Consider the following 26,440-nt stretch of genomic DNA (forward strand, 5'->3'; position numbering starts at 1 on the left):
TGCTATCTAAATATAACCCACATGAGTTGATGTAATTAATAACAATGTCATCGTGGCCACTTTGTCTCATATATAACTACATACCGAACAAAATGTTTGAAAAATGGAAAATCAGGAGCAGGACTCCCCGAAAGTGAGAGTCTTGCAACTGTAATACAATAGAAGAAAATAATGGTAAAATATAGAAATAAAGAAATAAACAATTTGTGACATAATAGTAAACGGAAGCAGGACTCTACAGTGAACAAGCCACTCAGAAGTGGCACGCCAATGAGATTTAATGAAAGAATTCTGCAACCATCCAGTTGAGAACTAATGACAATAAATAAACAAAAATGACATCTCTTCCCCTAGACGATCTCAATATGGACATGACGACAGACTGATGACAATATCCACTTTAACAAACATTTTTTTCCATCACGTCCGCCTGATGGAAAATTTCAATCCCTTTTCGGGGAGAAAGCAATGAAAGTTTTGATCTATTCTAGAACACACATATGACGATTTATTAACGTTGATGTATTACCCTAAGGGTATCACTTACAAATCGGTGATGCTGTTTTATTTTATTTTTAAAATTTTTATAGAATCCATCGCCTTTCGTTGTTATTTTCATACATCATTAGCTAAATTTTGGGTTTATTCAATCATGATCTGTGCTTCTTCTTCGCCATAAACACTCCAAGAAGTCAACTGTCTATTGTTCACGTAGTAGTCTTTCAAAATGTATGACTAAGCCCCCACCCCCACCCCCATTTTCAATACATTTGGAAAGGAGTGTGGTGTTTCAAATGCACTAAGAGTCGCGAAACATGATTTCTAATAAAATTATATTCGATCTCCCAGAGGAAAACTAAAAGGAAAAAAAAAAAAAAAAACACAACAGTAATATGTTAATGCAAACTAGATTAAATGGAGGAAAAAGAAGACCTCATACATACAGAATTTGGATGAATAATGCCTATGTACGTATGGCCGGTAACATGATACATACAAAAAGTTGCGGACAACAAATTGTTGGTTTAGTGCGTATGCTACGTTAGGTCATTAAACATGGTAATTACTATTGATCAAATACGATGAAGATTTAATCTCCTTAGCTGATAGATCTAGCTGAGATGAAGCATTGAAAACTCGTGCAGTACAAGGCAGATTTTAAAATAAAATACACAGACATTCATTAATGTGGATAGTCAATTTATCTTGATTGGAAAACATAGTTCTTGTTTATATTAAATGAGAAGAAACACTAACCTTAGCTGTTAAATGTCGTCTGCAAAAATCTCAGCCGAATTCTGTAAATACGCCTGTCGATTGTAAGTTTGCCTAACAGCGCCCCCCGTGTTTGTTTGGATTTACGCTAGCTGATTTACACTTTGATCAGACGTTTACATTCCATTCATTTCATTTAATACCACATCATTTGGAATATGAGCTGATCATTCCATTCTGTTCTTCAGACCATTTCAACTAATGCCAGATCATTTGGAATCTGAATACATCATTTCATTTATTGGGTTAAATCATTTAATTCTAGACTACATAATTTCATTTAATACTGCGTCATTTGGAAGCAGATTTCATCAATCCGTTTTGTTCTTTAAATCATTTAATTTAATACCACATCATTTGGAATCTGAATTCATCATTTCATTTGTTGAGTTAAATCATTTCATTTCATACTTAGTAATTTCATTTAATAATATGTCATTTGGAAGCAGATTTCATCAATCCGTTTTGTTCTTTAAATCATTTTTTTTAAATACCAGATCATTTGGAATTTAAATTCATGATTTCATTTGTTGAGTTAAATCATTTCATTTTAGACTACATCATTTTATTTAATAGCACGTCATTTGGAAGCATATATCATCATTCCGTTTTGTTCTTTAAATCATTTTATTTAATGCCAGATCATTTCATTTAACGCCACATCATTTGAAATCTGAATTCATTATTTCATTTTTGGGGTTCAGTCATTTCATTTCATGCTACATCATTTCATATCACACAACATGATTTGGAATCTGAATTCATCATTCCGTTTGATGGGTTAAATCATTTCATTTCACTCTACATCATTTCATTTAATACCACGTCATTTGAAATCTAAATGCATCATTCGGTTTTGTTCGTTAAATCATTTCATGTGACACCACATCACTTGGACTCTGGGTTGCTCATTTCATTTGCTAGGTTAAATCATTAGATTACATACTAGATCATTTGATTAATGTAATTTTGGCGGCGACGGCTGCCCATAGGGACTCGTTAAATCTAGACTCCACCTGGATTCCATATATCCGATAGTCTTTGCCATTTAGTACAGACCGTTATATTTCAGCCAGTTAAAAATATTTGGAGAATAAAGAGATTGTACCTTTAAGTCACTAGCCGTTATACACTGGTGTAGTCAACAAGAGTTTGGTATACTTCTGTGGTATGAGTTAGCAAGGATTGAAAATAAGTAAGTATTATTATCCATCAACACAAATTATCGTACTGGTGCTAAATGTAGAACGAAAGAAAAACCCATATCATACTATAAATAGATCAAAGCTTTTGATTGACGTTTCAACAGCTAAATTCCGTCCTTTTCATATATTTCATGCATATTAACTAATACATTTTTTTTTTACATGTTATTACTTTCCATCGTCTTTTGGTACGTTTGTAAATTACTAATCTTATAAATTATCGAGTGACGTTGAAGTGGACTATTCCATTGTAATTATCTACAGGGTGAATCACCTTGACTTTCGAAGAAATGTCCACCTCAGTATATGGAAAAATGCGCAAACATTGTTCGTTTTTTTCTTTTACATCTATGAAACTAGCTAATGATTAAGAATTAAGAGATTATATTAGCATAATTGCTACCTTTGCCTCATAAAAAAGTTTTATTAAGAAAAAAGCCCGGATGTGAAAACTCCTATTACCTGTTACTAGAACAGGAACATTTCCTGTGTTGTCATATCTAACAGGTAAACGCCATTTTGAAAGAGCAAAATTTGGAATTTCCGTCAACAAAAAGGTATATTTTTATTAGTGTTTTACATGATTAACTTAAATCTGCATATAAAAAATACAGTGTTCGTAGTCATGGTGATAATAACGTACTTTAAATTCAGTTAATCAGCCCATTATACAACGTGACAGTTTACCTGTGATTGAAACTATGATGGAAGGGAATTACGCCATAATTAAATGCATGTATTTATTTTCTATTAGTATATGCTGAACATTTTTTTCTGCATTTTTTTTCTCCATTTTCTGTGTTTGCAGAATGTACGTTCAAGACCACAGGTGCTCGACGCGAGTTTGATGTTGAAAAAAATAGCAATAAACGGAAGGAAAAATAATCATACAGAGTGACAAAATTACCTCAGTTAAACCTCCATGACCCGTTCAGACATAGCACCCTGTCTGTCTTACTCGGTGATCACGCTGTCTTCGCCATTGTCGCAAATTGCTATTTTTTCTCTTATTGGCGACAAAATATACCATCGGGCGGTTTTTTGGGCGAGAACATTTTTGGCTATTAAAAATTCTATATACAGTCATGGGCTTAGATAGTCCTACAAGTAAGACTTCGACGCTGCTATTTATGTTTTGGGCGTTTGGGTCTTACTGCATAACTAAAAGCGCTGTGTAGCATGTTTTGATGATGTTAGTCATCATAACGAAAGTAAAAGTTTCAGGAATATCTCACAACTGGCAACTAATGACGATGCTTTTCTACAAAGTAAAGTCATAATGTTTTAGTCAGATTTTTCTTACTCTCACATCTTTTCTCAGACAAATTCAAATTCTCACAAAGTAATGGACCCATTTTCAAGTGTCGTTGGCCTACATTTCAGTTGGCTGGAAAGCGATCAAAGACAGGAATGCCGAAATAGGGTTAAGTTGAAATATTATTCTTTAACAAAACAAATAAAAATATATTATGCCAATTGGAACTGTAAGCAACCTTTCGCTTCATTCAAGAAACATATTCCCCATATGAACCTACATCAACATACTTGGGCATACCTTAACTACCATCGCATTTCAGGAAATTCAAATGTTTGTCAATGGAACATGAAAATGCATCCATTTGCTAGTGTCAGTATTTGATTCCACCAGGATAAAAATAGCACAGTAAGTATATTAATTACATATCAATTTATGGAAGAGTGTCGGTATGGACTGCCAAGTGTGTGAGATATTCCTAAAACTTTGACTACTCGTTCCGATGTCGCTGACATCAGAACATGCTATACAAGGCCGTTATTTGGGTAGTAAGACATAAATAATATGTGATTCATCTTATATTGTAAATCTAGGGTTTGGAGTGGAGAAATTCAAAGGCACCATGACAGGAAGCCGCAAACTTCAATATAAAATGCACTGGAATCTATTGTTACATAAACAAATCCTTTGTTCATATTGACAAACAAAGCTAATAGTGCATTGTTGTATCATAATTTGCTTAGTCTGATTCTGGCCTTAGTACTGTATGCTGTAATATAACCAAGATAGTCATGCTACCTGACTAGTTACAATCGACCACCTTTGAAGGCAGAAATGGGAATGAATGCAATTGACCAGACAACTGCAATATTTTCTTTTTTTAATGTGCCAGCAAAAATAGTTTTCCTGAAACTTCCAATAAAACTGTTAACCTTTGAAGCACTAATCATTCTGTATATATACTAAGCAAATGAAAAAGATTTCTGTCTCTGTGTTCTACAATTATTTTGACATTGCCGCAGCAATAACAAACGGGCATTTCTTGGGTGCTTCAAAGAGGGCCTTTAGCTGTGCCTTCAATAACAAATGCACCTTCAACAAAGCAAGCTGACGACCTTTGATCAAAGGATGTCAGCAACAAACTTAAATAAAAGCATTGTTCATTTTTCATATTTATTGGAACATATTTTTGTGCCATGAAAGTTTCCTTTTTGCATTAAAAAAGTTAATGCTTTCGATCATTACTAATGGCGGCATAAAATACAAATTAAGTTTCCAGTATTTTGAAACAATAGATACTGGGACATCTCACAAAATGTTTGTTAAACTTTTTAATTGTTCACATGTTTTCATTTCCATACGTATAACCTCATCACCTTGGTAGCCTTGGCATGTTAGTAGTTGTCTCTGGCTGACCAAAATCTAGGCCAATACAGCCACATGCTACTAGGATAATGAATAGCAGAGTGAATTGTTTCGTGAAACGTGTTTGTTGGCAATGGGGTATAGATCAAACAAGGTCTACCATATATACATGTTAGATGTGTTTTCTAACAGGATTTGACTCGTACATGTATTTTCTAACATATAATCTAATACTTGAATTCATGGGTTTTTCACATACATGTACATTATTTATTACAATATGGAGTGTACTACACAGATGTAAGTTGACAATATGTAAGTGTATTCCAGACTAGTTGTCTTCATTTAAGCAAAATTCCCATTTTTTTACTTCTTCTCTGTGTGTGTAAATCCTAGTCATGAACAACAGGTCACCTCTTAAAAATTTCACTTGTATGTGAAATTTCAATATATTTTCAGCCCCTTCCCCCATACTTATCTAAACATCTGCTTATATTGACAATGTTACCTTGGTCCCAAGGATGTAGAGATAAACAGATATTACTGTGCTTAGCTGAGATCGTGGGTACCTCTCCTACTAACTTATTTTACAGTGAAAATATTATGATGGAAGTTTATCTTAGAGCAGCCAGATGTAGATATATAAATGCAGTAATAATAAAAATACCTCCAGCATGCACAATCAGCTATTATTATTTTTGCATCCGTTGATAAGAGCAAAATTATTAAAAAATTTGGGCTATTTTTGTACTGCCATTTTGTTACATCATCATCACTTTTCTTGAACCAGTCATGTGTAATTTTAGCAAAGCTAAGAGCAAAAAATATATCAAGATGAACTTATTAAACTTAATAACATAATCAAAGGCCAGAAAAATGTGCCTTTAAAATTTTGCAAACTGTAGGACTTGGAAATATTGGTGATGCATATAACACGTCGTGTCCACAAACTGTGTACTATTTGTCATGTTTACCCCGACCCAGAGTAGCCCAGTTTGAAACATGTATAATGAAGGCAATTCTGGCGGGTCATTGTTTGATGTCGAACATTGCTGAAGGCTAGCACTAATCCGTTATGTAAGATTGTTGTGGCTAGAATCGACGGACCGGACATTGGAGTTGCGAAGTCACAGACAGCCAATTATCACCTAGGTGTCGAAATGTTTCCAAGATCAAAAGAAATTGCCTGAAGAAGTGAGAGTGTCCTAACTTCTTTCCCCTGAAAACAGACAGACAGGTTGAACTGGCTGCTAAGACGATTGGACAGGGGCACAGCGCCACCCAATCAGAATCGAGATGGGGGGGGAGACCTTGATTTGGGTAGAATGATATCCCTGCGTTTTCCGGCAAAAGTTAGTTCGCTGAGAGAAATTACCCAGAGAAGAGGTTAGCGTAACTCCGAATAGCCATTCGTTATTGGCGGGAAAATCTTAGAGCGGGAAGGTCTAAGTACAGAAAGCTTCAAAAGGTCAGTAGATATTTGTTCGGTCTTTGTGGAATGCGACTGCATTTTAATTGTAGGTCGTATGTATCCTTTATTAGTACTAGAATTGTAGTACGGAGAATTACTTTGTTTTGTTAATATGTTTGCATATTTTGAAGGAATGAGTTGTTTGTTTTGTTAATATGTTTGCATATTTTGAAGAAATGAGTTGATATTTGTAAAGAATTATATAGCTTGCCAGCCGTCGTAAGAGTTAATATTGTAATTTACTATGTGGGTATTTTATAGTAGACTAACACATATGTTCATATGATTATAGATTTTGCCATTGTTGAATATTTGTAATGTACAGACATGCGTCTGATTTTGTCAGATTGTAGTACGATGAGATTAAATATATATGTGTATATACTGACGTGACGCAATGTATTGATGTCTGTATAACAATTCGCTGATACTGTGTTATTACGACATTGTTTACCCAGCAAGAAGTGTGTGGGAATTTCGATGTGTATGCATGCGTGGCCGAAACAGTGACAGCTATCTGATGGTTAATTGTCGATATAGTGTGAGGTGAGGTTCGATTAAACATTTGTTAACGCCTTGTGGTTTTTCACAGGAAGCTTTGAGGGACAGACCAGTTAAAGTTTGGTCCCGTTGTCTCGGATAGAGAGACGGAGGAAAGGAAGGAAGGAGAAGAGGTGAAGTTGAAGTCTGGGAGCGGAATTGGAGGAGATAATAGAGAGGAAAAGGAGAAGTTGAAGTCTGGGAGCGAAGCTGGAGGAGATAGTAGAGAGGAAACAGAGACAAAGAAGGAGTTAGAGGAACGGAAAGAAGGAAGAATCAGCGGGAAGAAATAGATGAGTAGATGCAAGGACAGGGGGAAAATCGAACTCACACTGTAAATCACGGGATGAATTAGGCTGTCACTTGGTCGAGGGAAAGACGAGTGATTGGAAGTTATCGTTTTTTTTAAATTATCACATTTATTAAATTGTTATTGATTGAATTTCATCTTCGTGTTCTCTATAATTTAACCGTCGGCGTTGCTGAGCTGTAAATCTACATCATCACTAATTTAACTTTCTAACCTAACGAGCCAGGGTGGAACTTTCAATTTAATTTAATTAAATTATATTGGGAGAACCCCACCCCAATACGACAGAACGCCACACTATTTATTGTCCTTTATAATTCCAACAAAGACACCATGAGGAAAATAATAGCCCACAGATAATAAAACTTGCTAAAATCTTTTTATTACCTAAATGAAGCCCATAATAAAGGTTTATATTTTGAAACTAAGAGTCATAATTTCAACGTTCTCATTTTCATTTCCACAACGTTATATGTGGAATCCATCAGTTCACATGAGGACCTTTTATTGTGGTGCTCAAATAGTTCTCTAAGTATCTTTTTTGGAACACAGGAAACAACCTTACATCATTAAAACGTGCAGATATTGCCATTTGACTACAAGCACTTACACATTGTTCTTGTCCACGAGTTCCAATGGCTATATATGGTACCAGATGTGAGTTACAATCAGAGGAGTGTCAATTTTGCAGAATTTTTGTCTGAATCAAAGGTAACACAGTTAAATTACACCATTGGTTGTAGTAATTTTAATGTTAGAATTAGTGTTTTTGAAGAAATGTTCTTTCACTGTAGATTTATGTAGGCTTGGTTGAATCTGTAAAAATGGCAGATACTTGGCCTCAGCATTTCTTGACCAACATACCATATTACTGTTTTTGCATTATAAGAGCCGCATTTTAACTTAGCATTTAGTAATGCATAGGTGCCAAGTGTCTTGTTTTTCCTGTATTTCTCCCATATTTTTGACCTGAATGCAGGTAAACATTTTCTTGTTAAAAATCCATTACTTTATAAAACAATTAAACATTTCCTTGCAATTTTCTGTTTAGAATGGGCACTCAGTTCCATTCACCACATGTATATAGGAATAAAGTTCTAAAATATGATTGGTTCATTCGAAATCAAGGCTACCATGCCTTTCAGTTTGGATTGTGCAAACGGTTGCCGCTATCACTGTTTCTCATTTTCATAATATTCAACTTTAAATGATGCCAGAAAGGAAAGCATAAGATTCAGAATTTTCTCCAGGAAAGAAAAGAAAAGAGAACTGGAAGTACAATTATGCTGTCATGTTTAGATTTGTGAAACCACGTGATAAAGGAGAAAACTTCACATTTTGCAAATTGTGTAATGTGATTTCACTACTGGGCATGGAGGTGACCATGACATAAAACAGCATGAAAAAGCTAATAAACATCAGCTTGCTGCTTCATCAACAACTCAGCCTGAACATGCACTGTATGTAAATACCAGAGAGAACTTTGGTGTAATTCAATCGAAGTTCAGTTTACTAAATTTCTTTTTGAAATGAACCTAATCCTGTTTCAGTTACTAGTGATGCTGGCAATTTATTTCGCACTTGTTTTCCAGACAGTAAAATCGCAAAGGATTAATCATGTGCTAGAACGTAAACAGTTCAGTAAGAAAGTCACACAGAATTCAGATCATCAGTGAAAGATGGTACATTGGAATCGATAATGATTTCTAAAAAAAAGCCAAGGTGTGGAAAAGGCTCCTATAAACATCCCGTGTCTGATTGTGTGTTGCACTCTTGTAATTTTACACCATTCAATATGCTATTCTTGTGTTTTCTGCAATATTATGACATCAGTAAAATGGAACAAAATATGATCTCATTTGAAACAATTATGCTTGCATGTTGCTTCATTGAACAGAATTCTAAAAGAGTGAACAAGCTGTACTGTCATGAGTTACAGGTCGTAAGTTCTAATGATTAATGTTTAAGAAATTAGTTGCGTTCTAAAGAATAGCCCCAAAATAATCACTTTTATCTTTTTCTGTTCTGATTTTAAGATATTGTTAGAATAATAAGATTTTCTATTTTTCCAGTTACCAGATTATGTTTATACAGGGTTTTCAATAATGTGTACACTTGGGTTTTGACATGTGGAATTTAAATATGACTCGTATTTGAAATGCGGAAATTCTGATGTGCATTTTTTTGACACGTTGATTTGGGCTGGAAAATCAGTTTTAATTATACTTGGTTCATCTCCGGCCTAGTTCCTTACTAAGAATGCACTCCATAACAAATTTACTGTAGGAGGCACTGATTGACATCTGCTTGTCAACAGTTTATACTTTGATGGCCAATAATATCGTACCAATGGAAGATATATATAAGAACTGGGCAGAGCAAACACTTCACTGATATCACGCTGCAGTGCAACTGAATTAAGTTGGATTGTTTTCATCTTACTTTTGAAGTTTATGGTAGAGGAAGAGGAAACAACTATGAAATGAATGTACTGTCTTTGGATCAGATATCAGTATTAGTATGTTTGGACATCAAATTATAATGAACTGATTAGAACTGGAGCATATGGCAGCTAACGAAGCTGGTTGTCAAGACAAATGGACTAACTTGAATTGTTTACTTGGCAGTTAATTTGCTTCATTTGGTGCAATGTTTAAAAATTCCTAATCATTTATGACTTCGCTGGATTCATATCTGATAAAATATCAGCATTTGTTTGACTGCTCTTTAAATTATAATCAGTTAGACAAAATGGGATTATATGGCTTCTTGCAAAGCCAGTTTTCAGCATGGGATTGTGTTTTGTTGGTGAATAATTTGCTTCAATCAACAAAACATTTGAAAGCGATTTAGTTAATGGATCATTTAGAAAAATTTGAACGACATAACACAAAGTTAATACAGCTGAACTTTAAAATCACAATGACGGAAAGAAGTATATTTTCTTTGTCTCAGTCTTGGAAATGACCTGCTGGTGATGAATTTTCTGACCCTCGGACTCCAAAGAAAGAAAAAGATAGTCTCAGCTCTGAGATGAAGGAGCAGGAGAGTTAATCTCTGAAATGTTGGAAAATTAAGGACATTCCTGGCTGTACATATTCCGAGGTTTCCTAAGAAACCTTGGACAAATGTTCCTAGGAAAAACCTTGGAGTATTGGTTGCTGATTTTCCGAGGTAATTGTCCAAGGACAAATTTTTTTTAAACCATTGTCGAAGGTTTTTATTGTCATTTACAAATGCTTTTGAAGAAAAGAAATAAATTGGAGAAGAAGCTATTGAAGTTCAGCGATACCTCCTCCACAGATAAACTTGCCATGTATTTGCAGTTGTCAAACTATTTATGTCCAAAGGAAGTATAGAGGGAAGAGTTCGTCTTACGGTGTAAGAATTTAGGTGTATAAATTAAAATCTTTAAGTTTATCAACTACAAGTACACTAACACAAGCTTGTGTTTTTTACCTGATAATTTACCACTCACAATTTAGCTACAATTTAACTATTGACATACATTTTTAGTTGATTACTGAAAGGATAGATGTGGCTTTACAAAGCTTAAATGAGGATTATAAATGTTACCTTTTTACTTGGAAAATGTATTTTACAGTACCATGTTTGTTTACATTTCATGAATACTTGAATTGTATATGAACTAATTGCAAATAAAAAAAAGATTTAAACCATTTTAAACTCAAAGTGAAAACATTGTTCAAATTTATGTCATCAATAACTTTGGAGGTCATTTTTCATGTTATTTAAGCATCAAAAGCCAACTTTCTTTGTAAAGTTTAATATTTTTCAAATCCCCAAATGGAGTATGTGTTTCAGAGATGGAATCAGTGTTGTACAAGAAGAGTACAACCCCTTTTTGTTGTCAGAAAACAGAATCAAGTGTTTGGTGTATTCTTCCCAAATCACTTTGAAAGGGATTAAACTTCCATGTAACAGTGGTATTATCAGCTGTCATATTAAAAATGATAATTAAAAATAGTGCCATGCCAATCATCCATGCAATTTTGTCAGACTCAGTTGTATATTTATAATTATTATTCTAATTATAATTATTCTAATTCTAATTATAATTATTTATAATTATTATTCTCGTAACTAACGTGACACATAAACAGTGCCATACAATATTTCAGAAAACATTTTTACACTAATAACGTAATAGTTTATTATCCTTCTAAACTGGTACTTTAAGTTATTATTCATGTAACTAATACACAAACACAAATTTTAAGAAAGATGTCATGTGACCCTTTAAGCACTGATGACTTTACTTTAGAATCAGTTGTTGGAAAATATGTTTACACTTGTCCTGTGTGGTTACAGGGCATTAGAATTGGGACCACTGTGTTACACTAAGATGATTGCATGAAGTCATTAAAAGTGTATGAATGCTAAGAATTTTTCTAACTGGGGGATTCTGGCATGTATATAGGTTTTGGTTCTTTATCTCATATTTTTAACTCCATGTAGATAAGATGTGAAACCAAAATCTGTGATCCTGTTTGGCACCATGATGCCTGAACTGAGATGGCACACTGTAAAACCCATATCAATCAATCAACATTAATTAAGTCAATTTTTTAATTAAAATTCTAGACTTGTTAGTTGTTTTGGTAATGAAAAACGTCGTTCATTTTAAAAGAAAACTGTAAAAATACGTTCTGAATAAATATAGAGAAATCTCTTAAGTGCACAGTTAAAACAGACAAAGTCCATTTCCTAGCTAAAAAATTTCTAAGTCTACATTTCCGAGCCATGTCCAAGCTAAAAATGACTAAGTTCTTATTTCCGAGGTTTTTCCAAGCTAAAAATGAGTTCTCATGTCCAAGACTTTGTCCAAGGTATTTTCTAGGTTCTTTTTAATGTATGAGATAATGCCCGAGGTTTGCTTATAAAACCTTGGACAAAATATCAGCATTGTCCAAGGTTTCCCAGGTTTTCCCAAGAAAACCATGGAAAAACCTCAGACATCCAAGGTTTTAGGTCAAAATTCCAATTATAACCTCAAAAAATGTACAGCTGTTAAATGGAAAAGTGAACTGCCAATTCTGTGATGTACATCCTTGATATTTGAACAATATATAACCTTCATAGTTGTATGGGTATATTTTTTGCATATGAAATGATTTGAACACTTGATAGTAGAATATGTTGAGAAGTTGAAAATATAATAAAGTATAAAATTATCCCTGTCTGTCTTGTATACAGAATATATACACATTTAACACATAGTTAGAAAGAGAAACACTTTCACAAAAATAAGATTGATGTTCCTTGCAAAATACTGTACAAGTATTTTTCATTATTCAGCACAAGACAAGAAATCTTAAACATCATTTGTTTCCACCACTAACAAGGAATCACAGCTTTGGGCTCATGACTGTCCAAAAGACTTGAATCTCAAGATTTCAGTATTTACTATGGAAATTTTCATTTAGACTGTTGAGATTTTGGGATGACGAGTCAGCTGACTCAGTCTTCAGTTTGGAATTCTATGGAGACCTTGTAATATAGTGAAACTTATGTAACCTGTCTTTCCCTGCAGACAGTCAGCTATTTTGGTCCCAAGCTCCTCTGTAACCTGGCTTCCTCTTCAGACTGGTCACATTGGTTCTGCTCTACATTTTTGCACTTTGCATAGGGTTTGATTTTCACAAGGAAAGATTTTCTGAGGTTTTCCAGAGTGGTTATCATGATAATTCAAAAGAAAGACCTTGTATATCTTAAGCATTGTTAAAAGAACTTTTAATTCCAGTTATATTGGTGTATGAATGATGGGTGTAATTGGTTTATAGAGTATACAGCTTGGCCTTACTCCAGATGTGCATCTCTCAAAAGACCGCTCGCTCTCCTTGGTCACTTTCACTTCATGGACTTCAGTTAAACATTGTAATAAATACTATATGCAAGTAATATAATTCAGTTACCATTGCTAACCTATTCATTCTCAAATTTGAATAGGTTAGCAATGCAACCAAGCAAAATGAGTAACTTGTGAGTAAAAAGCTTTGTTTCACGGATATGGTTCATTATAGAGAACCGAGTTCCGGAGTTTGTAATGAACTTAAAATTCCTGAATTGGCACTTGGGGATTTCCTTAAGGATGAGAAGTTTCACTATTACTTGAAATCAAAACATCTATATTTTACTAATAGAACAATAAAGAAAACATTGTTTTGATGTTGATGGTTTTGTCATGAAATAATGTCCCTAGATATTTTAAAAAGAGAATCTTTTGTTGTGAATCAACAACAAATAAAAGCACATTAAGACACATTGTTTACGCATGTACTTGATGGTTGTTGAAACCTCTTGGAAAAATGTTACAATCTTTCAGAGGTAGGGTCTCTTGAAAATAAAGGTAATTTACACAGAAAAGTAAACAATTTCTTTAGCAAAAGTTCTTTACTGACAATTATTTCAAATATGATTATGAGTAGTTAGCCAATACAATACATGCCAGCCATTGTTTTTGGCATAATCATTACCTTTTTTCCACTTGATTACATCATATGCTCGCCTCTATATGGATTACACTTCTCTGATACATTAAAAAAAATAAAATAAATAACAAAGCAATAAAGAGTTTTGTTTGTCATTTTTATTGTCATTTCTTTGAGAATTTTGAAAAGAAAGACTGTGAATAGTGTAAGAGGTCATTTATAGAGTAACTTGACCTGCTGCAGATTATAAGCAAAAATGTACATTTTTCATATGATGTACTGCACTAAGTTATGATGTGTAATAGATTACACTTTTTATGCTCTGGTTATGTTTTTTTTTTGCCACTAATGTATTAGCAAAAGTTATGCTTATATCTCTCAGGATTGGCATGTGTGCATTAAACAACTTTGTTAACCCCTGTCCTTAGTTTTCTCAATGTCCAGTGGGGGTGGCATCCCCTTAATTTGTTTGAGGTCCCTCTGTAACTTGTACCATTGCTTATAGTGCAGTCTTTGTTTGGTTCCCTTCGTGTATGAGTTATTGAAGTTGAGGCATAATTAGGTTTCCAATTCCTGCTCTTGGCCACAGAATGCTTGTCTCAAATGATATATATTAACCATGTAGGTACATATACTGGTATTTAAACATGGCATGACACAATCGTAAATATGGAATTTTACGTGTGAAAAGTAAGATATTTTTAAGATTTTAGAAACAGAAATGAAAACAATATTAAGAATATTTTGCCAATTATTATTTGTTTTTCACTCAAATATGTAATTAAATTATCAACAGCATTACACTTTACAGGTTGCTTAAGACTACCCAATAGAGCTACCCAATAGAGGCTGGGGGTGTTGATAGCCACAGTATGGCCAATCACACACTCCAGGATAGACAAGGACGCTTGGAAGAAGGGGATGCCTTAGGAGAAAGAGGTACAAAAAATGGATCAGAGAAGAACAACAATCACAAAGATAACTACAGTAATATATACAGGGAGACTTAAAAATACCAAAATGAATATATACACTCACTTAAAAGTCAAGTCCAACTGCAGACAACATAGACCCAGATCTGCCATCAGTAGAATACAATGGTAGATCAGGATATGTATTCTACTAATTTGTCCTGAAAAACTGTGTGGACTCAGATTTAATGGTGCATTATGTGGCATCATCAGATCTGCATCAGAGCTTTTTGCAGTAGGCGTATTTACAATATATATACATATCTCAGTGTGTGTGTGTGTGTGCATGTGTGTCCTTTAAATAGAGGTCAGTACATGTAAGTTTAATTAGGAAAAGAGGTTCACATATAGGGTCCTTTATGGTTGGACCCCAAAAACATTTGACAAAGAAACTCTAGCTCAGGTTGAAAGTCCCATGACTTTAAAAGTCAAAAGCTTTTATTCAAATAAAAGTAAATCACAGAACTTGAACATTTTGTATTGGGTTACGCAGATGGACTCAAATTGTGATGACTTTTGTGCATCTTAAGTATCATATCTGATTTTGTGAACTTTCAAGCTTGTGCTTGAGTTTCATGCTCAGAAAGTTCATGCTCAGGATCCAGTGTTCTTGATACTTAGGAAGTGCTGGCTAGAACAGATTTTACAGTACAGTGAGAAACCTGTTTATCCAGACACTTGTTCCCACTGTCACTTTTGTTGAATTAACAATTAGAATAATCAGTTAAAACAGTTAATTAAATCAGTGCAGACAATTACTAACCACTCTGGTGGCCTAAGTGGTTAGAGCATCTGCCTCAGATATAAGAGGTCATGGGTTGGAACCCCATCCGAGTCATACCAAAGACTTACAAAAATGGTACTAACAGCTGCCTCGCTAGACTGGTTGGCCTGGTGTCATAATAATGTGACTGGGTGGGACATCATGCTACATGTCTGCGGCATGATGCCCCAGTGCTAGACATCGCTATAAACTGCCACACTGCAGACATCATAGTGATATGACTGAAAAATTGTTAAAGCTACATTAAAAATCTAAATCTCACACACACACACAGACACACACAATCACTATGTAATTAAGTCCTTAATTGTTAATTATGATTTGGATGCTGATACATTTTGATAAACTGTTCAAACCGACGAGCCTTCATTATATTGTAACCACAAAAATACCAAATCTTCATATTTTTCACTTCTTAATTTTTTTGTATTTCAACTCTCTTCGAACCCCAGCCGAGTCATATGAAAGACTTATTAGACTAATAATAACAGCTGCCGCGATAGGCAGTCAGTATTAAGAGGTTTGTGTTAGGACTGGTCGGCATTGTGTCAGGATAATGTAACAAAGTGGGACATGATGCTGCATGTCTGCGGCATGATGCGCCATTGCTAGACGTCACTATAAACTGTCACACTGCAGACGTTGTAGCGATATGACTGACAATTGTTAAGTTAAAATTCCAAATCACACACACACACGTAACACTCCTCACATTTTTTTATTTTTCATTTCGTTTGTAGTAGAGGGCCTCAGGGGAGATTACTTGTATCTAATAAACTGAGTTACCCTCTTTAAAGAAAGAAATTATTATTAGAATTATTAAGCCTCTCCTATTTCTCCACTTCCTGTATAATTATTGCTATTCCATCTACAATACTCAATCACAATAATAGTGTTCATGGTAGCTTTGAAAGTGGACTGCCTTAGAGATGAGATGAACTTATAATATTGAGGTATTTTATGCATAATATTTACTATCAAATAATGAATTTGGATCCATAAATCAATGAGGTTCATTAGTTAGCATGCTGGATTCACAACCAAAAGGGTGGAGGTTAAAACTGAGCCAATTGATCAGCTCTGGTCAGCTACTATAGTGTGTCCTTGTGCAAGGCATGTTACTCTAATTGCCTCAGTACTAAATAACCAACTTGTGTTGCTGTGCATTAAAACTCCAAACCAAATCATGACCATACCTGCCTTAAGAAAGGTAGTGTCTGATTCTTAGGTGCAGTGTAGTGAGGGATTACTGTACCTCTGTTCATTCCATTGCTGTCATATTCAGCCCAATTGAGATTCCACCCCAATAAGTACATCCCAGCTTTTTTAAAATAAAATTTTGTAAATCTCATTTTTGGAGCAGATCCTTACATCCACAGTTGTATACTATGGTGGGGGCTAAAGTTAGGCCAGGCATGTGGCACGCGCCAGATAAGCGATTTTTAAAACTATACTATATGATGTAAATAATTGGATAAAACCAGGTCATGCATGATAGGTTGCACATGCCTGATTTAGACCTCAATATTTATTTTCAAGGAATTTGCAACGGGATTGATTCTGTGCATGAAATTAAATATATTAAAAATTAAAGTATGTTTAGTGGCAGATGTGTGAACATTTAATTGCAACGAAAAATGTGAAGTTATTGGCTGTTTAAAAGTTGGTTTACAGTTGATAAAATGTTCTTAATTACATGAGGATCACATAAAGTGTGGAAATAAAATAGTCCATAAAAATTGATACTTGTAAATCATGACCCAATGTCAAATTATATAATGTATATGATCATGTAATAGCTATAGATGTTATAGCATATTTCTGCCATCATGTTTCTAGCATCCTATTCAACTAGCCTACCTAATAATGCTACCTATGAAAAGCAAACCTCATTGGTCAAATTCACATTATTTCGTTTGTAACAAATATGGGTTTAGATAAAGTTTGTATAATTATACAGAATTAATAATTTCTTTACCACTACTGGTCATAGACCAGAAGAACTTATGGAATGGTGTTTTGTCTATCTATCCATCCATCCCTTAGCTCACGTATTTCATCACTTCCTCCTAAACCTAAACGAAAATGGTACCACTCCTGAGGCCCATCTTGGAAATCATCCTGTCACTACTCCTTATGAATGGGAAGTCGTACTGACATGAGATTTATTTCGATATCCTGATAGTCCTAAAGGAGAACAAAGGAGAACAGTGCCAGTCTGATGTCTAATCTGGCTGCTTCAGTGCCCACCTTGAAAATCTTATCACAACTTTAATGAATGCTCCTGTCAGTGTGGTGTTTTCTCTTAGGCTTCTTATAAGGTTTTGTTGATCTTAAACTCAAATTTTGCTGATCTGATGTCCAGGATGTGACCATCTTAAAAATGTTTGTTTTCACTACTTTTAATTGAAAAAGAAGAGTTCTTATAGTGTCAGGTTATTCCTAAATAAAAGTAACTAACCATCAGTATGATGACTCTTCCCAATTAGTTGACTGTATCACCATGGGTTTTCACCAACAGACTTCCTAAGATACCAAGTTGGTTCTAAGTGAAAGTGGTGCTTGTCATACATCCAATATAGCTGCCACAATGAAAATCTTAATGTCATGATACCCCATGAAACAATGATTATTATGACATGGAATTTTCACCAGAAGACTTCTAATTATGTTTGCTTTGCCTTAAGTGATAATGGTACCAGTCTGACATCAGGTATGTTCACCACAGCAACTAATTTGAAAATCATGTCATTAAAATTTTTTAGAGATGATTTTAACACTTAACAATCAAAACAAAGAAATGGTCTTATCTTTAATTCGTGGAAAATGTTTTGCCCAGTAGAGCACTAGACTCTTCAGGGGATTTTTGTTATTATAAAAGATTATGCAATCAAAACTCCCTTTTTCAAAAAGAAAGTCTACTGTAGGAACAAAATATCAGTATTTTCTTGGGGATTTGTTATAAATGAATTACTTCTGAATATAACACTGGAATTCCAAAGTCTTAAAGAACTTTTTAAGTGTAACAGGCTTTAGTATTATAGTAATGATAAAGCACATGTATGTTAATTCACCATAGGAGCTGTGCTGAACTTTAATATGTGGTGTAAATTTCTTTTATCTGATCCAATTTTACTCTCCGATTCCATTCTATTGCTAATGTATAACCTTTTTATAAACATTTTGTTCTAGCCTTTTATTAAAGAGCAGGGGACATCTGCATTTCCATTTGGCTATCCATATTTCCTTTAAACCATCCAGCTATCCATTTCTTTGTCACGTTTTCGTTTCTGATCTATAACTTGAAAGACATTTGAGAGTAATTGGTAAAACTTGGCATACATGTTTGTCATTAGAAAGTCTATTTGATATTCAGTTTTGGGTCCAGTATTTAACGTCATGACTTTTTGTTATATTTTTGTCAACTTTTCTTTCTTCTTGAAATTAAGAGATGAATACTTGCAACCCATCATTAAAGGGCGACCTTAAAGTTCATTGTTACGCACCAGCATTTTAAGATTTCTACTTTGAATACGTTCCCCAGTCACATTACATTGGGAATGTTACCTTGCTAATCCAGCCCTAATAAAAGACAAAAATTTGTTTTTCCCAATCTATATTGATACACAAAGGGGCAATAATTCTCGCCCATTACCTCCAGCACTCAAAGAAAATTTATTTTAGATACAGGCCCAGGGCTGGTGACTTAAATAAACTCATAAGCCCTGACTGAAATTACACATGCCCAAAATTTTCCCTATTTTAATATTGTCACACAACGTTGCGATAGCTGCACTTCAAAATAAGTTCAGTAGGATTCAAAGGGGTTTGAAGGTAATGCATATATCAATAGTGTTCATCACTACACTCCTAGGTAGTGGATGGTCCTGATGTTCAAACTTCTCTGCTGGATTCTCTGAGATTAAAATCATGGTCAGAATTGAGATGATGAATGTCTTGTTTACAGTATGCGTAAAGAATTAATCACCCACCCCCTATCTCTTTTATTGTTGGCATGCTTCACAAAGTAAAACTCTGTCAACCATGAGTTCTGAAATTTATTTTTGTTGGGTGTTGCTGATAGCTAATTGCTTCCTAAATCAGCCTAAAAAATGAATTACGCTTGAACGCTATTTAGACAACTGAAATGATCATGTTTTGCATTCTATATAAGCAGTAAAATCTGATTTCAAAGAACCATTGGCTGCTGTTGACAGAACTTGTCAAAAATATTATATATATGGCTTAAAGATTCTCTTTCAGGGCATTGGTTAAGTAATTTTTGTTCTTGTACACGCATCTAGCATCTTTTTGATTTGCCTATAATGGGTTGTTCCACTTCCTGATCCTACCTATGCAAATTTGCACAATGGTCTCACCCACTGCAGCCTTCAAACACATCTCACAAGCTATTGTGAGCCAGTTAAGTAATATGTGAAATGGTGGTTTATACCTAACCTCATTGCCTTTAATAGTTGCTAATTAAACTCCCCAAGGGATAGTTTTACATCAGCTCCAATCATGACTTTTTACCATTTATACATTCTACATGTCAGCATATACTGAAAGTGGTGGGGGTTTCTTCTCTTTTTTTTCTTCTATTTTTGAAGATTACTGAAAATTGTGTTTTCTCAAAACATGACCATGCAAGGGAGTTTAGAAGTATTAATTCATATTTTTAGCATGTCACATCATGCATCAATTTGATTAAAATCAGATCTCAATTTCATGTAGGACAGTGGTGATCTCATTTGCACATTTCATCAGTGCAGTCAAAGTTTCCTCAGGCAAATTATAATATTTTTCGACAGGCCCAATGGGCACCTAACTTAGAATATAGGATGGGCTTGATCTAAATTTAGAGGGGCCCTTGGTGTCAGTCTGTGAGGTTTTTTTTTGTACAGACCTCCCTAATGATGCCACAAGGTGTTGCCAGTTTGTAACAAAGTCTTCTGCTTTCTTCTCTCTGACATGTCCCCAAAAATAAGTATTCAAATGGCGCTATGATTTGCTCTTGTTTAGAGAAACTATCAGAAGCAATTCCCAGATCAGATTTACTGCTCCTAACTCAATCAAACAGCGAAGTTGCAAAATGGCTGAGTAAAGGTCAAGAAATGGCAAGATACAATAAAGAGTGGTCGATCTCCTGAGTACATTTGAGTTGCTTTGTATCAGCCTCAAGCTATAAAGTTCATTCACTCGCCTGGCCATTGAAAACCCCTCACATGAATGCTAATGCTTCACAAATGGGCATTTCAAAGGGGTCTTTCTGCTTTTCTGTCTTAAATCCTTCAAGAGTCTTAAAGTCAAAGGCCAGATCATTAGTGACTATAGCTTCACATGCTGACCTGTTTTGAGCTGATCCCTTCAGAATCATTATCACCTGTTGATTTGGAACAACTGTTAGAGACTGAGGGCAAAGACTTTGTGACAAGCATTGTCTATGGTGATGACATTGTTGGCTGAACTACTTCATTTCCATTTAGATGTACCATTGTACTCTTCACTTGTTTGCTTGAACGTAGCAAATATCTTCTGATGGCTGCGCCCCTGGATTCAGAGACCTTATCAGGCAGTCACAAAAGGCTGCATAGAACACATTAGAGGGCATTGCATCATGATCTCCAACAACACATCAGTGGTTGCATACATCAGATGACAAAGAATTACCCATGATCCTTCTCTTTGTGGAAGTCTGAAACCTTCTTTGTTGTCACAATCAGAATGGATTACAATCAGTGTTTGTTTTATTCCAAGGAAGAGAAACTGTGGCAGATGGTCTGTCCAGAACAGGCAAGGTAGTCCTAACGGAATGGTCTCCTCATCGTGCAGTTACAGAGTTTCTTTTCAATAATGGGACCTATGTCTAGTGGTCTTTTTCATGAAAAACTCTACAACAGACTTCTGTTTTATGTTTCCTGAGTCCCAGATCAGACAGCATGGGCAGCGGATGACTTGCTTACAACCTCCTTTTCATTTTACTTCTGTCATTAACAAAACAAAATCCAAGATATTTTCTTGCTGGGTTTGAAAGTCGCTGCATAATCAGCAACCCAGGCAGCTGTCACATATAACTTCACACTCTTGTATTAGCATGTGAGTGATTTGTCCATATTTTATTTTTCTCACCCTCCTTACTAACAAATTCAGCTTAATAACAATAGTGACAGGTAAGCTATTACTGTCATTAAAATGTATGGGGGGGGGAATAAAACTAATTTTAATTATGTAATACCTGTCCCTGTTGGATGTTTTCCTCCCACCCTGCTCTTATGTCCTTCATTAGCCACCATCCTGAAAGAATCAGGAAGCTCTATGGAGCATATACTTATGATTTAGATTAGACTGGGTTGATGTATATGTTCTAAGAACTTTCTAGAACAAGGAGTTGCTGCATCTAGTGCAAACTAGGTCTTTTTATGTGGAAATGTTAAGCTTTATAATTATAGTGACAGATAAGTATTATATAATTTAGTTTATCCCCCCCCCCCGCTAAATTTTCAGCCAGCATAAAAGATTTGTCACATGTCATGAATTTCCATATCAAGCTCATGTTTTAAGTCTTTCCTGCCTTATAACATGAAACCTGTTTGAAGTACAAGAGTACAATATGGTACACCTTGTTTCTCAGTTTGTTACTTTCCATGTCTGCATAGTAGCTTTACAACTCTGCCACTCTACGAGTGCAGTCAGATTTTATCACTGTGCACTTCTTGTTTACCTTGGGATGGTATTTCAATGATTTGATTGTACATCTAGATTTATATCTAGTTTGAATTATCAGTCTATCTCTTCTTGTCATTTGAATTATCAATTTATCTTTTCTTTTCATCAGCTGTTACTATCCATTTATTTTATCTATCTTTGTCTTTATATATAAATGAACAAAAAATATCTGTATCTGTTTTTTGTCAGTAAGATATTTGAAAATGATATGTTGGTTAGAAAGATAAAAGAAAAGAAGAGAACAGCAACACATTAACAGGTCTTGTTAATTTTCTTTTTAGATAATGAGACGCCAGAAGAAGAGCTCCAGAGATTACGCCGTCAGTTTGCATGCAAAACATGCTTCAAAGAAAAAGCCTGCATGGTCCTGTTACCCTGTACTCACCTTTCTGCTTGTGCAGCATGTGTAGAAAAACTAAACAATTGTAATGTTTGCCAGAATCCTATTCAAGCCACAGTCAAGGCATATTGCGCTTGAAAAAGGATTATCTTCTGACCCTGTGTTTATTCTTACATATTGTTTGACCTATATGTAAGTTAAATTCCTCAATCATAATATGCAAAACATTACTTTTATATGACCTGTTTGTAATTTACAGTGAATTTTGCCTGGAAATTTGCAAGTGAAATCATTGCTTTCTGTACAGTACTAGTTTTACTATTATTGCATACTTCTGTTCATCAACGTTTGTACATACTGTCTCATGAGATTTATTCCAATAATTTTGATGGGAGTAGGCAACAAATACAAATCCTGAAATATTCAAGTACCACCAAGAATGTATTTAAAATGTGTTTCAAATTCATTTGAAGTGTATTTGTTTTGAAATAGAATTTGAATTAAATCTTTTGTTTAAAACAGTCTGCATATTTTGCTGGTTAATGTTTTCACTAATTTTTAATGACAGATAAACAGATCAATTTTTAAAAAAATTATCTGTCTTTTTGTAGTTCAGGTTAATAAATATTGTACTCCAGAAACCATCAAAATGTTTTGCAGTTAATGTTTGGTTTATAAGGTAAAATGTTTTAATGTGTCCGGCAGATAAATTGATACATCATTGCATCACTTAAATTAATGGGGGAAAGAAATGACTTATAAATGAGTATCCAGGGACAGATTAAAATCCAGGGAACGCCATCCAACTGTGCTGATGGTGTAGATCCAAGATTTTTTTACCCAGAACCACTCATTTCATTCTACTTATGTTTTCTTCATTGTCTCTAGAACTACAGTATGTAAACATTTAGTCTTTGGTGCCACATTGCCTGGGGAACCTACATAAATCCTGTTTTCATGTGGTATACAGCTGTGGGACAATCATGCAAAGCATGTGGTTAATCAAAGAGTATTCTGAAGTGATATGGTTAGTTTTCTTTCCAGTGCTCAAAAGAGAATCAACTTTCTGAATTTCTGAATTAAAGGGATTTTGTTTGACAGATTTTACCAAACTGGCATGTTTCTCCATTAAAACACTTATTTTCAAATGAACACTTGTACGATGTCCGTAATTGACAGTGAATTATATTTTGGCATATATTTGCCCTTACAGCCTCAGACTGACAATTTGTTCTCATTGCACTGTGTACAGTTAGAACATGTTATTGAATAACATTAGAAACATTATCAGATTTTTTTATATTGCAATTTTATGAGCATCTGAATTTTAATCTTCACAATTTTCAGTTGGCTCCTTGGTTATGAATATTCCCCATTTTGTTTGGTATTTGTAAATGAATAAATATGATGTAAATAGTATGTAAAGAGTGAATGTGATTAGTAATGTATGTACATATTTAGTTCTTTCTGTGACAGTTAAAGATAGTGTGCCAAATGTTAAAGTCGATTCAAGTTATCAAAAGTTTTTATTATGACTCCTGTGTTTCCATGTATTATTCCTTCGCCACATACTAGGTAAATAAATAGAAAAGTTGTCACAGAACAGACAAATGGATGGTTAGAATGCTACTTATGGAGAATATAGAGACAACACGCAAACAAAATTAAGATGTTTTAATTAGATGAATATGATGAATAAATAAAAAATTATATTGCACAGTACTAAAAGATACCTCAAATAACTTTCAGTTAAACCATTCTTAAATATTGTCTATTCTTAAAGTTCTTAGGAGCACTTTATTTTCACTGGTACTTCCATATTGAATTATTTATTCACTGATGATATACTCCTTACAGTGGCTTCTTCACAGCATAGGTACACCCTCCAACAACTTCTTCATTATGTAGGTGTGCCTTCCTATGGCTTTTCCACTGTGTAGTGAATTATAGGGTAATTCTTGTGACTGGGGCTCCCTTTTCCTGATGTTCTTTGGACATCCTGGGTTTGTCCACCTTTGTGGCAGGATTCCCTGACTAGCATAACTCCCTTCAGCAATCTCTCAAACCAGTCCTAACTAAGCGGTTCATGTGACTGGGTCTCCTGGGTCCCAACGTTAATATGATGTCTCAGGTTTATCCACCCTTGTGGCAGGACTCCTGGCTAGTACAATCTCCTATTAGTAGTCTCAACCTGACCCTATCTTCCCAGCATTTAGAAGCAGCTACAAAACGAATGTCGTTTTGAGTGATAATTATAAGGACAATGTGTGCATTACATTGAGTGACCTGTATCCAGTGCCTTCATGCTGTTTTATTCCATGCAGTGCTCTCACGTCTACAATTCCTTTTATCTTTCTGCGCTAAATGAAAGCAAACCTAACATTTTATGAATGCAAAACTATGAAAATAATTCAATGTACTAGTGTTGTATACTTGAATATGAATTACAATCAATATATTTGATAAGCATAATAGTCTGTAGGTTATAAACAATGACTAGTAATAATAAATACGTAAGTAATGAAAACTACTAGAATGGGTTATAATGAATAAAATAGAATCCTCAAAACACTACTCCTGTTCTATATAAACAAAAAAAAGAAGAAAACAACTTAACCTCCCAATAGTTTAATTCCCAGTTGCAACACAGTTCCTGATATTATTCAAAATAATAAAAGAAATGAGAAATTTCATACCTTAATCTGGCCACTCTAAATGTCCATGTTTTAACTCCCATCCATAGTAATTGTAGGTGTGACTGCCAGAGTTTTACATTGCATATGGTTGCTTTATACAGACCTGTTGCAAGTATTGTGAAGTGCACAAGCTTCTTGCCTGGTGAGAACTATTACACCACTGTCACGGTCAGATTGCTTACATGAGTTTGTATTCTACAGTGAACTTCGAATTATGCATTTTATCACAGTCGACTTAAGATAATATATTTTCAGGTATTTATTATTCTGAGAATCTAAACTTATTTATTGCATAAAAAAAGAAAGGAATAATTTAAGTCAGTTTGTGACATAAGTATTACAGTCAAATGTTGCAAATGGATCTGACACTTGGAATAATTTTGATGTGTTATTCAGCTATTATTTGTGTAGATCTGGACTTAGTATATGACCCTCAATAACATTTCGTCTACATTAAGTGAAAATAACATTCTTAAGTACAAGAACTTGAAAATTCATTCCTATGTATGAGAATAATCATTCCTCTTGTATCCAATCGGACTTCAAATGTGTAGACTGTAGCCATCTGGTTCAGTTTGATTAAATTGTATTGCCACAATCAGAGCAGAGCTCTAATATGTTTTATAATATGTTTTACTTCTTATTTACAGTAAGAACGAGCAATGTTAAGGATTTATAATTAATCTGGTATATTTATATGTAGTATAGTTGTGTTAACGGAGAGAAAGAGAGCCTGATGTTATTGATGTATAGTTAACCTGATATACTTACATACAGTATTGTTAAGGCAAAGAGAGAGAGAGAGTGCAGTTCTAGATGTATAATTGATCTAGTATACTTGTATCTGGTAAAGTTACATTAAGAGAGAGAAAGAGAGATGTTCTGGATGTGACCTGGTATACTTGTATGTGGTATAGTTAAATTAAGATAGAGAAAGTGATTTGTTTTAAACATTATGCTATCTAAGTTGAAGTATATCTTTGTTTATTTGAGATGCATCAACATTTATATTCAGAGTATCTTCAAGAGAAATAAATACATTTGACTTTA

At 34.4% G+C, this 26,440-nt stretch overlaps 1 protein-coding gene across 4 annotated transcripts; it reads left to right on the forward strand.

Annotated features, from left to right (window-relative positions):
• The first annotated feature begins 2,956 nt into the window (after window positions 1–2,956).
• Window positions 2,957–26,440, forward strand: LOC149775814 (baculoviral IAP repeat-containing protein 7-B-like). 4 transcript variants are annotated; one of them, XM_089943024.1, is made up of 4 exons: window positions 2,982–3,037; window positions 10,377–10,595; window positions 14,685–14,860; window positions 22,636–26,440. In XM_089943024.1, the coding sequence occupies exons 3-4, from the start codon at window positions 14,746–14,748 to the stop codon at window positions 22,830–22,832; spliced, it is 312 nt and encodes a 103-aa protein (XP_089799150.1). In that variant the 5' UTR covers window positions 2,982–3,037; window positions 10,377–10,595; window positions 14,685–14,745; the 3' UTR covers window positions 22,833–26,440. The 4 variants fall into 4 exon arrangements, with proteins under 4 accessions (XP_089799147.1, XP_089799151.1, XP_089799149.1 ...); XM_089943021.1 differs by lacking the exon at window positions 10,377–10,595 and having other exon boundaries at window positions 2,957–3,037; XM_089943025.1 differs by lacking the exon at window positions 10,377–10,595 and having other exon boundaries at window positions 2,957–3,037; window positions 14,685–14,812.

Source organism: Sinohyriopsis cumingii, chromosome 19 (genome assembly GCF_028554795.1).
Source record: "Sinohyriopsis cumingii isolate HCF-2022 chromosome 19, ASM2855479v2, whole genome shotgun sequence".
NCBI lineage: Eukaryota > Metazoa > Mollusca > Bivalvia > Unionida > Unionidae > Sinohyriopsis > Sinohyriopsis cumingii.